The 13175-nt window shown below is 49.0% G+C and overlaps 1 protein-coding gene across 2 annotated transcripts in view; it reads left to right on the top strand.

The window, feature by feature from the left end:
- arid1ab (AT-rich interactive domain 1Ab) overlaps nucleotides 1-10468 on the top strand; it is a 36372-nt gene extending 25904 nt beyond the window's left edge. The window contains exons 8-20 of one of the 2 annotated variants that reach the window (XM_083680924.1): nucleotides 7-307; nucleotides 1045-1184; nucleotides 1581-1693; nucleotides 1817-2026; nucleotides 2216-2420; nucleotides 4298-4430; nucleotides 4631-4803; nucleotides 4916-5057; nucleotides 5264-5383; nucleotides 5599-5695; nucleotides 5929-6745; nucleotides 6853-6983; nucleotides 7158-10468. In XM_083680924.1, coding sequence (XP_083537050.1) covers nucleotides 7-307; nucleotides 1045-1184; nucleotides 1581-1693; nucleotides 1817-2026; nucleotides 2216-2420; nucleotides 4298-4430; nucleotides 4631-4803; nucleotides 4916-5057; nucleotides 5264-5383; nucleotides 5599-5695; nucleotides 5929-6745; nucleotides 6853-6983; nucleotides 7158-9068 — 4493 coding nt within the window. In that variant the 3' untranslated portion in view covers nucleotides 9069-10468. The remainder of the gene's footprint in view (nucleotides 1-6; nucleotides 308-1044; nucleotides 1185-1580; nucleotides 1694-1816; nucleotides 2027-2215; nucleotides 2421-4297; nucleotides 4431-4630; nucleotides 4804-4915; nucleotides 5058-5263; nucleotides 5384-5598; nucleotides 5696-5928; nucleotides 6746-6852; nucleotides 6984-7157) is intronic. The other variant, XM_083680925.1, reaches the window with a different exon arrangement.
- The last annotated feature ends 2707 nt before the right edge of the window (nucleotides 10469-13175 follow it).

Consider the following 13175-nt stretch of genomic DNA (forward strand, 5'->3'; position numbering starts at 1 on the left):
CCATAGGTTACCCCAGACAGCCCGGCTACAGCGGCATGCCCAACGCCAACTACCAGGGTCCTGGCATGGGCGGCTCCATGAACCCCGGCATGCCAGGTCAGGCTGGCGGTGCTCCGTATGCAGGCATGCCCCCTGGCAGGATGGCCCCGGGGCAGATGGGTGTGCGGCCCTACGGTCCGGGGATGGGCCCCAACATGGCCGGCATGCCCCCTCAGGTGGCCTCTGGGATGTGCCCTCCCCCGGGCATGAACAGGAAGGAGGCTGGCGCTGCCATGCACCACGGCCCCTCCAACTCCATACACAACAGGTGGGAACTCCAGGGCTGCTCTTCAATGACAACGGCCAGCGTCAGTCAGTGTTCCAGTAGGAGACATGAGGGAGCTGTTTAGCGTTAAGGGTCATTGACCTTCAGTGTTGTATGGAGACTTCTGTTGAGACTCCTCTGAGCCAGACGATTAATCATCTCTTTGCAGGATAAGAGCTGTGTGTGTGTGTGTGTGTGTGTGTGTGAGCAGGAGCATGTATGTGTGCGGCCCTGAACTCATTGTTTGGTTATTTCCACACGCAGGCTCAGATTTGTGGTAAAGGTGTGAGCCAGCTGCAGGCTAGATGGAGCTAGTAGATCAGTCTACCAGCCAGAGACAGAGAGATGGCCGGTGAGATCAGGGACGCAGGCTATGAGTCACACTCTTATTCAGTCAGGAAGTATGCTGCAGAGAAAACGGGTAGGTGGCCTTGGAGAAGGCTGCAGAAACCGGTGCAAGAGGAGGTAAGGCAGGTGTCCTCTTGAGTAAGTTAAACAGGGGGGAAATTAGGGAGGGACTTTTGAACAAGACCTACAGTAAGAGGCTACAGTAAGAGAGGGAGGAGTGAGGGTGAAGGACAGTTAAAGTAAGATGTTGGTATCAAGCCCTTCTGTCTGTTAAACCACTAACAAAGTTCAACATATAACATTTTGAATATCCTTGTGGTGTTCTAAATGGTTCAGTGAAGTAATGGCTCTATAATGTTGTTGTTGTTGTTGTTGTTGTTGTCCTCCCCCAGGCCACCAGGTTACCCCAACATGGCCCAGGGCATGATGGCAGCAGGGTCCCCGTACGGCCCAGCCATGAACAGTATGCAGGGCATGATGAACCAAGGAGGACCCTACCCAATGGGAGGCAACATGGCTAACAACTCGGCTGGTGAGTGCTGAGCAGGGCATTAACATTTACTTTTTGGTCGACCAGCCAAAGGTGTCTGGTGGACGAGCCTGTAGGCTTTCAATTTCATGCCTATTCCTGTCAAAATGCCACTAAATATTTTCCCATGCATGTTTTTCTCGCGTGGTCACGTCAGTTTCGTTTTTTTTAAATTGAAGCGTAGTATTCGTGAACCTTTCTTGGCTACCCGCCAAAGTGGCTGGTAAGATTTATAGATTTACCTGCCAATGCCAAAATCTACCTACATTTGGCGGGTGTTACTTTTTTTGCCCTGGTGCTGAGGGATATGCCAGCTTTGGTCAGTTTGATAATAGTTTTGTATTTAATTGTATTGACTAAAATCCCAATTGAATCCCCTCCTCCTTCACTATCTGCCAGGTATGGCTCCTAGTCCTGAGTTTGGCATGGATGTGAAGCTAAACCCAGCCCAGAAGATGAACAACAAAGTGGAGGGGACTCCTAAACCTGAAACGACGACGACAACAAAAAAGGTACGTTGGCGAGAAGCAGTAGGTTTAAATACCGTTAGTTTGTAGCACTGATTTGTATAGAAGCGTGCAAGTGCTCAGTTTGGTGAATATCCTCATGATTTTTCTTCAATCTCCCCGCTGTAGAAGTCGAGCTCTTCCACGACTACCAATGAGAAGATCACGCGCCTGTATGAGCTGGGCCCAGAGCCGGAGAGGAAGATGTGGGTGGACCGCTACCTGGCCTTTGCTGAGGAGAAAGCCATGGGCATGAACAACCTACCGGCTGTGGGCCGCAAGCCCCTCGACCTCTTCCGCCTCTATGTATCCGTCAAGGAGATCGGAGGCCTCACCCAGGTGTGTGGGATCCTCTTATACCGTGTGTGTGTGTGACTGTGTGTATTCATGTGGACGTGTGTGTTAGTCATGATTTGCCTGTTTATCTTTGTTTCTTTCCATGATTTTTGGAGTCCTTTTTTGTCTTAGCACATAGAGTTCTGAGTTCTGGATATGATTTTGTAAGCGATTCCTACTACCGCCCACCAGGTGAACAAGAATAAGAAGTGGAGGGAGTTGGCCACCAACCTGAACGTGGGCACCTCCAGCAGCGCTGCCAGCTCTCTAAAGAAGCAGTACATCCAGTGTCTGTACGCCTTTGAGTGCAGGATCGAACGCGGGGAGGACCCACCCCCGGATATCTTTAATGCAGACGGCAAAAAGAACCAATCCAAGGTCCAGCCTCCGAGCCCAGGTCAGTGCTGGATTCAAAAACTGTCCTTTGTATTTCCCCCACATACGTTCTGTATTAAAATTGAGTTATGTATTAAATTACATACAAATTGAATGAACGAAATAATATTTCATATACTCCCGAAGGTTGGTGTGGTAACTGCTATTTATCACATCAGCTGCTTCCCTCGCCCAATATAATGTCTCCATAAACTAGTACATTTTTATTGTATCCTATTAATTGTGATGTTAAAAGGCAATCTAACACGATCGTTTGTCATCTCCCTTCGAGCCGCCTTCCTCTATAAATCACTGGTGTTTTGGCTTGTGGCAAAGTAGCTGTAAATGATAGTGCTCTGGTAGTAAGTCATGGGTGTGCGCAGTCGGTGTCCTCGGACAGTTTCATGAGCATATCTGAGGGAATACTTCTTGGCATTTGCAAAGACGCTGGGTTGAATCGACTTGTCCTTTCGCTTCTGTTGGTCTTTGCTTGGACGTTGATGCCCCCCCAGCATACCGATATCTTTGTGAACCAACATTCAGAGTTTATTCTAGTCAAATAGCTGCTAAGGCCATCCTGTAGCCTAGCTAAACATTCCAGGCTTGCCGCATCATGTGTTCCTGTGTCTTGAGCAGGAGGTGAAAGGGTTGCTCCCTGTGATCTGAGACCCTCCTCGGGGGGGGGTGTGTGTGTTCTTGCCTGAAAGCTGTTTGTTAGAGAGGCTCCTCGCATATCCCTGCCTGGCAGAGCATGCCACTATCAGCCACGTGCTCAAGTCAGTTGTCTGGCCAAGGCTGTCATATAAGGGGTGTGGAGTCAGTGCCAGGGGGGCTGGGCAGGGTGGGGGGTGCATGGGGTATCCTCTGTGATGTGAACCACGTCTGCTGGGGGGTGGGGGGGGTTGGGACTCGGCTCATCGGCAGATGCCCCTTAGTATTACGCGGTACTATCCGATGCCTGATGATGCCTGGCCCAGGGCTTCAGAGGCAAACTCCCTGGAGATTTGTGCTGAGCCAGAAAATGATGAATGGGAAAAGGGGTTGGGTTGTGTGTGTGTGTGTGTGTGTGTGTGCGTGTGTGTGTGTGCGTGTAAAGTCACACACTTTTTTTTCCCCTCCCTCTCTGTCTTTTTTTTTTTTTTTTTTCCCCTTCCTGAGATTCTCCCTCTGCCCCCTCCCCCCTCCCCCTCTCTTCATCTCTAGTAGAGGGAAATCCCTGCCCGGAGGGTGGGAGGGAGAGGGAGAGGGGGAGGGCAGGCTGATGTGTATGAGAGTGCAAAGTGAGAATGTGAATAAATGTGACCTGCCAATGACCCCTGTGTGTGTGCCAGTTAATGAATGGAACACATGAGTCATCAGACAAGCGTGCTAATAGTGAGAAGTCCTGAGCCGGGGCTAAGGATGAGCGCCACACAACATGCTCTCACATGTGGCCATGCGCGCACACACACACACACACACACACATCTCTGTCTCACTCTCTCTGGACCGTGTGGTAATCTGATTGAGGCTGAGTTTGGATCATTGTTTCCTGGTGGCTCCAGTGTGCTGGCAGTGGTGGTGGGGTGGAGGGAGGGTTTGGCATGCTGAGATGAGCTAAAGGATTCTGTGCTCGCTGTGTGCTCAAAGCCAGCCAGCCTGACTCAAACTGCACTCCTCTGTGCAGCGCATGGGAATTTCTTAATGGGATTTCAGAGTGCCAAAAGCAGCAAGCATTCCACCAGTGGTGTTCACGATCTTAAATGCTGAGGTGATCTCGCCTCACTATGAACCTCTTTTTATCCCTGGGGTGGGGATGAATACTTCATATTATATCTCAGTGTGTTTATTCATGCAATAAGGGGGATTAATAAAGGGTATTCTGTGTGTGTCTTTAACGTGTTTGTTTCTGTCTTGCAGCTGGGTCTGGATCTCTGCAGGGCCCACAGACACCCCAGTCTACCAGTAGTTCCATGGCGGAGGGGGGAGACCTGAAGCCCCCCACCCCAGCCTCCACCCCTCACAGCCAGATGCCCCCTATGCCAGGGGTCAGGTATGCCCCAGTTTCTCTGCATCCAACCTGCTACTCTGCCCTAGACCAGCCAATATTTTACTCTCCCTCAATGCACCCACAATTTAGAAGAGCCTAATTGATTTTTCCATTCAAAGGAGACCCAAACTGATCAGCACAATTGAAAATGTGTTTTGTTGTTGCTGATTTATCTAATCTCTCGCTGTTTGTATACTTCTTAGGAGTAGTGTGAATCTGCAGGACCCCTTTGCTGATGGTGGAGACCCTGCTTTTTCCAGACGGAACGCAATGACCCCTAACTCTGGCTATCAGCCTGGGATGGGTGGGCCTGAGATGATGGGCCGCATGGGCCCCTATGAGCCCAACAAGGACCCCTTCGGTGGCATGAGGAAAGGTGGGTGCTGGCTGCTGGGTTAGCTGGGCCTCTTGTGTCCCTAGTATCCCAGGCATCATACAATACAGAAGACAGTGTTGAGTCTAAAACAATGATGCCTGTGTGTTTGTAGCTGGAGAGCAGTTCATGACTCCAGGACCAGGTCCCAACAGTGGTATGGTAGAGCAGTTCAACCGTGGCCCTCCAGGACCCATGGGCAACATGCAGATGGGCCAGAGGCAGCAGTACCCCTATGGACCAGGATACGACAGGAGGTAGGACAAATCCACTGTTTGTTTTCATGTAGTATATGATGGTGCTCTCCTCTTTCTGTCTTTCTTACTCTCCTTCGGTCTCTCTCACTCACTGATCTCTCCTGATGTGCTGTTATACCGATGTGTGACGTCTCTCTGGTCCTACAGATGTGAAAGGCTCTATCGTATTGTATGCTGATGCCATCCTTCTTTGTTGTTCCTTACAGACAGGAGCCAGGGATGGGCCAGGACGGCAGCATGGGTCCAGGAGCACCACAGCCCAACCTGATGCCTTCCAGTGCCGAGTCGGGCTTGTACTCGCCCAGCCGTCCCCCGCAGCAGCAGCGGTCAGTACCTCTCATTCTGGGCCAGTCATGCACAGGATCCCACTCCATAGTGCACTGGTTACAGTACTTAGAGTAGAGTTGTATGGCTTTTCTCTACTAGACATGTATATCCTTGAGTTCTTTCTCTAATCTTTAGTTTGTTTTATTTATAATTCAATTTATTTCCGTGGTTAAGGTCAATGTTTTGAATCGTGTTGTGTGTTGGCTGTTTCCAGGCACGATTCCTATGGTAATCAGTACCCTGGCCAAGGTGCGCCCCCTGGTGGACCTTATCCCAATCAGCAGCCAGGAATGTATCCACAGCAACAACCGGTAAGAACATTTTGTCCATTGGTTGCTGTGAACCCAATGATGCTTCATAGGCTTTTTAAATGTTTGCCAAAAAATAAAGATCAAACAAGGATGCATTTAGCAGTGCAGTGGGATGTATTTTTAAATCATGTTACTTGAAAATATGTAATGTCTTCAGTAATTCATAACCAGTAAATTCTGAATTTGATTTGTTTTATATTGAAATGATGACAATGTTTCCTCTCTGTTTTCAGAATTACAAACGGCCTGTGGATGGGGCCTACGGCCCTCCTGCCAAGCGGCATGAGGGGGAGATGTACAACGTTCCCTTCAGCAGTCAGCAACAACAGGGACCCCAGTCCGCTGCACCCCAGGGCCAACAAGACATGTACAACCAGTACAACGCCTACCCTGGTGGTGACCGCCGACCACCCGGCCCACAGAGCCAGTTCCCCTTCCCCTTCGGCAGAGACCGACCAGCCTCTGGAGGGCCTAACTCTCAGTCCCCCATGCCCCCCCAGATGATGGGCAGCCCAATGCAGTCTGCTCCCGACGGCCCCCAGGGCCCCATGTGGCAAGGCCGCAATGAGATGGGTTACAACTACCCCAACCGGCAGGGGCCTCCCGGAGTACCAGGCCAGGGCCCTGGCTACCACGGCATGAACCGCTCCGATGAGATGATGCCCTCAGACCAGCGCATGAACCACGAGGGCCAGTGGCCAGGCCATGTCAACCAGCGGCAGCCTCCCTACGGACCAGGCGGTTCCGGGCCCCCCATGTCCAGACCCCTGCAGTCCAACTACCAGTCCTCCCAGAACCACATTCCACAGGTGTCCAGCCCTACTCCCATGCCCCGGCCCATAGAGAGCAGGACGTCCCCCAGCAAGTCCCCTTACATGCACTCGGGCATCAAGATGCAGAAGGCTGGACCCCCTGTGCCCGCCTCGCACATTGGCCAGGCCCCCGTGCAGCCACCTCTGATCAGACGAGACGTGGCCTTCCCCCCTGGGTCTGTGGAGGCCTCCCAACCCCTCCTCAAGCCCCGCCGACGCCTCACCATGAAAGACATTGGTACAGGACTACTCTGGCTCTTCACTGAATTTTTGCCATTGTTAAATGATGTAATGCTGACATACTCCTTTGAAGCCACTCATGCGTCCTCTGTTGTATTCCCACAGGCACACCAGAGGCTTGGAGAGTGATGATGTCCCTCAAATCAGGCTTACTAGCTGAAAGCACTTGGGCCTTGGACACCATTAATATTCTACTGTACGATGACAACAGCATTTCTACTTTCAACCTTTGCCAGGTGAGTCATAGAAATATTACATTGGCTTAAGAGATGGAATGCTGTATATTGTCATACTTGGTTTAACTAGTTCTGGTGTCTTCTCTAAAGACTCTATACACTCAAGATTGAATGTGAATATGAATATGTTGGTGGTGAGAATCTCCTAGTTATGCCTGTCCTGTCCTGTTGCAGCTTCCTGGTTTCTTGGAGCTGGTGGTGGAGTACTTCAGACGCTGTCTCATCGAGATCTTTGGTATCCTGAAGGAGTATGAGGTTGGAGATCCCGGCCAGCGCACCCTAATAGACCCAGACGCTGTGGATGAAGACTGCTCAGATGAGGAGGGCCCAGAGCCTGAGGTGGAGGATGAGGACGAGGATGAGGACGAGGATGAGGACGAGGAGGAAGAAGAAGAGGATGAGAAGAGCAGCACAGACGCCTCGTCATCACTGGTCCAGGTGAAGCAAGAGAAGGATGAGAACCCACAGAAAGATCAAAAGTCTGCAGCAGACGAGGAGGAGAGGGAAGGAGAGTCATCCTCCAAGGAGCCCAGTTCATCCACATCAGCCCAAGACCCCAGTGTCCCCCAGGAGAGGCCCAAGCAGGCCAGCAAGTTTGACAAACTTCCCATCAAGATGGTGCGGAAGAAAGACCCCTACCCCGGGGGCCGCTCCAGCAAGTTTGGCCGGCGGCAGAGCTTCAACAGCGGCTTGATACACTGGAGCATCGGCGGCGGTGACACCACAGAACACATCCAGACTCACTTCGAGAGCAGGAAGGACCTCCTCAAGCAGCGGAAACGGGTGCCGGTGGCCACTGAGAGCCGGAAGAAAGTCACAGGGCTCGAGATGGTGACGGAGGACCCAGAGAAAGCCAAGTCCAGCGGAGAGGTGGAGCCGCAGCCCTCTGCGTCTCAACAGACGTCAGCAGAGAAGAGCTCCCATACCATGGGTGCACCTGTCACGGCCACCATCGACGACGTGCTATCCGCTCGCCCGGGCTCCGTGACAGAGGAGGCGGTACGCGGCAGGGCCGAGGAACAGAAGGAGAACGGCAAGTTCCTCTTGAGTATCAGCCCGGAGCAGCAGAGCCGCCGCAACATCAAGATCCTGGAGGACGAGCCTCACAGCAAGGATGAGACCCCACTTAGCACCCTGTCGGACTGGCAGGACACGCTGTCCCGACGCTGCATCTGTGTGTCCAACATCGTCAGAAGCCTCTCCTTCATCCCCGGGAACGATCTGGAGATGTCCAAACACCCGGGCCTCCTGCTGCTGCTGGGCCGCCTGGTCCTGCTCCATCACAGGCACCCTGAGCGCAAACAGGCCCCTGTCACTTACGAGAAGGAGGAGGAGGAGGACGAGGGCGTCAGCTGTGAGAGAGATGAGTGGTGGTGGGACTGCCTGGAGGTGCTGAGGGAGAACTGCCTGGTCACTCTGGCCAACATCTCTGGCCAGTTGGACCTCTCCATCTACCCCGAGAGTATCTGCCTGCCTCTGCTGGATGGCCTGCTTCACTGGGCTGTGTGCCCCTCGGCTGAGGCCCTCGATCCCTTCCCCACACTGGGGCCCCACGGGGCGCTGTCCCCCCAGAGACTGGTACTCGAGACCCTTAGCAAGCTCAGCATCCAGGACAACAACGTCGACCTCATTCTGGCAACGCCACCCTTCAGCCGCCTGGAGAAGCTGTACGGGTCGCTGGTGCGCCTTGTCGGGGAGCGGAAGGTGGCTGTCTGCAGGGAGATGGCAGTGGTCCTGCTGGCCAACCTGGCCCAGGGCGACAGCCTGGCAGCCCGAGCCATCGCGGTGCAAAAGAGCAGCGTGGGAAACCTACTATGCTTCCTGGAGGACAGCCTGGCAGCCACGCAGTACCAGCAGAGCCAGAGCTCCCTGCTGCACATGCAGGGGGCGCACTTTGAGCCCACGAGTGTAGACATGATGCGACGAGCGGCACGGGCCCTGCACGCCCTGGCCAAGGTGGAGGAGAACCACTCAGAGTTCACGCTGTACGAGTCACGGCTACTGGACATTTCCGTATCCCCCCTCATGAACTCGCTGGTGTCCCATGTGATCTGTGATGTACTGTTTCTAATCGGCCAGTCATGACAGCCGTGGGGTTTCAGCTCCGCCTCTTTCCGTTCCCCTCCCCTTTTTTTTCTTTTTTTTGTGTGTCTGTTGCGTGTGAGTGGAGAGAACTAAGAGCAAAACTGTCCTTTTTTTTTTAATTTATGCAAAATCACCTCGGATTCCACTGTCTGACCTTTCTACCCCTGCTTCTCACTAAAGGAAGGATTTCATGAAGTAGCTGTGGATTTAAAATTTCTGAAAAAGAGGAACTAACATGGATAAGACGAGCAGATCGGGACCCTTGCCTAGGAGAGAGTGTGTGCTGCCCTGCGGGATAGAACTTTTTTAATGAAAAGAAAAATCGACACAAAAAATAAAAACAAAAACTGTAACCAAAGTTGCTGTCTCGTTTACAGTGAGTTTGGGGGATACATGTGCCCAGGTTCTCCCTTGGGGTTGGCGGGGGGGGGGGGGGGGGGGGTGATAGGGCATGGAGAAAACAATTTTTTGGTTCATGTTTGGAGGCTAAATGGACTCATGGACTCTCGTGTGGTATAATTGCTGTAACTTGGATACTATATACTCAGCCCCACAGGAACCAGGTTATCGGCTGTGAACAGACATCTTTAATGGGAGGCCTGTGCAGTAGATTGTAGGACTTTTTTCTGTACTGTACACCTTAAAAAACTGTAAACATACTGTAATAATACTGTTTCACACTGAGATACGCTGGCTTGGCAGCAAACTGTAGTTTTTAAAAATGATTTTAGTTAATGTTGAGAGAGAAAAAAAGGCTTTCCCCCCAAAGTATCGTGAACCTACAACACCCCGACCTCTTCTCTTCGTCCCTCGATTGTATGACTTGACCCTTAGAAAAGAAGTCACCTTTTAGGACTGGTCCTCAACTCTAGATGCAGTCCAGGCTGCAGTGTATATATGATGTTGTACATTACACTCTCTCTTTCTCACCTTCTGTTGCTCTTCACCATTTTTAATCTTTGATGAATAAAAGGTTACTCTCAAGTGAAATTCCCTGCATCAAGTACGCCATGTGATTACTTAACCTCTGTTCCTCTGGCGCCTCACCCCGCCTGTCTCGCAAGAGGGGCGCGCAGCTGCTGTCCCTTGCAACCCCCCCTACACAGATCAAGTTTCAGTTTGTCTCCAGTACAGGTGTAGAGAACATAACATAACAAAAACATGTCTGCGGTTCCATTTGAGCTCCTTCAACAACAAAGCAAGACCCTGATGAAGAAACTGTTTGAATTTTGTTTTCTTTTTTTCCAGTGATATGGATTCTGCATATTTGTATTTCAGACGATGTAGCTAAAAACTTGATGTAAATTCCTCTTTTTTCCTTTTTTTGGCTTAATGAATATCATTTATTCAGTATGAAATCTTTATACTATATGTTCCACGTGTTAAGAATAAATGTACATTAAATCTTCGTAAGACGTTTGCGATGGATTTATTCATTGTGTGCCTTCCGTGTGGATGTGTCTCTGAATGAGTCTACACTCTTCCACAAAGTTGCTTTATTCTAGATGCAACGATCTCCACACCAGTCTAGATAACAGATTATTTTGTGATGAAGTGTTTATTCTCACAGGTTATGAGTTTGTATCCCACGCCTTGATGGCACAATAAGGGATACTTGACTGGATCCAGATACTGTAGGGCCTATCTACTGAAACAGGGTGCCATAAACATCTTCAATGAGAGCCGACTGGTTACTTTCAAGACCACTTTTATGTTAACAAAGTTCTGTGGTTATACAGGACTGGGGCTTGGAAACACTTGTGACCCTTGTGGTTCTGTGTAAATAAATTGTAGTGAGCCAGCCATCAATCATAGGACCTGCACCAAATCCATTCCTCTTGATGGGGTTACTTAATTTTGAATTGTGCTGTAGTACTGGTTACATAAGGCTACATCGTCCTTAAAAGGCTTTTTGTAGCAACCTCAATTTGAGGTCAGCCATGAAGGGGGAAGGTGAGGGGGCATAGTTTGCCATTAAGTACATTGTTCACAATTGTCAATATGATTCTGAAAGCCACAGCCATTTGTTGCAGACATATTATGGTTTCAATTCAAGCTACTAATTTATTCATTACTTGTACATGATTTGCTGAGTATGCATATGTTTATGTTTTTCCTAATGCACACAGGTCCGGATACAGCTAATCAGATGCGCCGCCGCGTTTACCGTCCTGCACTGATTAACATATCTGTTCCGTGAACACTGTTAAGCAACAAGTTCCAACATTTAAGACTTCCGGTTTCGCGCATTCAAAATAAAAGGTATGAGGTAAGCGATGAATGGAAAACGATGGGATCACAATATTTTCTCATATTTTTCATGAAATAAGGAAATGTTACGGAACAAAGTATATGCAATTTCAAAAAAGTAATTATTATAATTGACATATTCATGGGATAAATTACATGCCATTTTGCATGGGGCACATAAATGGGCTAAAATTGATATTTAATATTTATTGATATATATTATCTACTCAGCAACACTGAGGGGCTGTCGTGAAATAAACTACAAATAAAGCCCTTTTCTCTGCAGTCAATATGCACATAAAAGCACTTAACCAATATTTTACGGATTTCAAGCCATAAATGTTCCCAGGACAAGTACTGCGTGTTCTTACTATATTGGTGAAAGCAAGCGCAACCATTCAGACACCCCTATATGCTAATAATTATATCTATCCCATATCCAAATTCTTGGTCCTTGATAAAATATGATTTGATTACACTTGTTGTCAACGATCAGCGCATACTATTTACTTGTTTACTAAATAATCCTTTATCTTGTGGCGCTCTCTAGCGATAATTTGGTAGTAGTGGCGTTTGGGAGTGCGCAACAGCAAATGTCCGATTCCCCGGCTCATTGTGACGAAATAATTGTTTCTCAGTTCATCATCTATTATGACGCAGACGTTGCTCCATGCGATTATTCTGAAACTCTAAATTCTTTACCCGAGCTTTAGCTACACACTCTCAATAACTTTGGAAATAGTGATCATACCGCACCGCAATGATTCAGCTTCCATCATGAGAATGACTGATTAACATGGACCGTACGGTAAAGTAGCCTATATTCTATAAACTTTCCAAACAATATTACTTAAATACTCACTGTCTGATTTTGTATTAGGATAGGTTATGGTTAGTTAAGGTCAATATGTAGATAGCTGCTGCTTTTTTCAGCCATGCAATGTCACGCAAGTCACATCAGTTGAACCCCCATTTAAAAAAGGGCTGGCTTCTCCTATCCTATTATGACCATTAGCTAATTTCTACTTCTCCCACATAATGATGGTAAACAGAATACTCCTCATCCTCTTGACCTGTCCAATCGAGTAAAGATCCCTGTTGTGTCTGGTGTCTCCAATGTCTTCCACACAACCCGTCTATGTGAGAGGGTAAGCAGACGGCTGATGAGCATCATCTATCGCAATAGTTTAGAGTAACAAACAAGTTGATCCAGCCTTTGTTTGCTTTACATTTGTTACACTTTGTCCTTTGTAGGCTACATTGATGTATGTCTGTTATTTCCGACATGTTAGACGCACTATTGTCAAAGTGGGGTATGCGTACCGCCGGGGGTACGTGGATCGATCTAGGGGGTACGCGAAATAAATCTGTGATTTACCTTCCCAAACAGTCCTGTTGAATAGCCGACTGCAGTCTCAGTACCAAAATAAATGCATGCACCCAATCCAACAGAATAATATTATCACAATGTCTAATATGTAAGGGATAATGTTCATAGAATATCAATTAGGCTACAAAATAACCGACAGGGGGTACATTAGACAACCAAATATGCTGTCAGTGATATTGCCAGTAAGATAAGCTCCAATTCACTTGGAGAGAGGGCATTGAAACTGATGATTTTATGTCATACTTCAGTTGGTCCAGCCGAAAAGTGAGTTTGACCTGACTGACCCCAATGGATATCTGCTGAACTCTGAGTACAGCAGCCTGCATGATCCCAACCTTAGGAGCTACCTCCACCGCAAAGACATCCACCAACGACTCATTACTGGTGGATTCATCACCAAGGATGAAAAAGTGAAGTTTCAACCTTTTTCATTATCACTGTTGCCTCCTTTTTGCATACACCCACCT

The sequence above is a fragment of the Argentina silus genome, assembly GCF_951799395.1.
Source record: "Argentina silus genome assembly, chromosome: 11".
Taxonomy (NCBI): domain Eukaryota; kingdom Metazoa; phylum Chordata; class Actinopteri; order Argentiniformes; family Argentinidae; genus Argentina; species Argentina silus.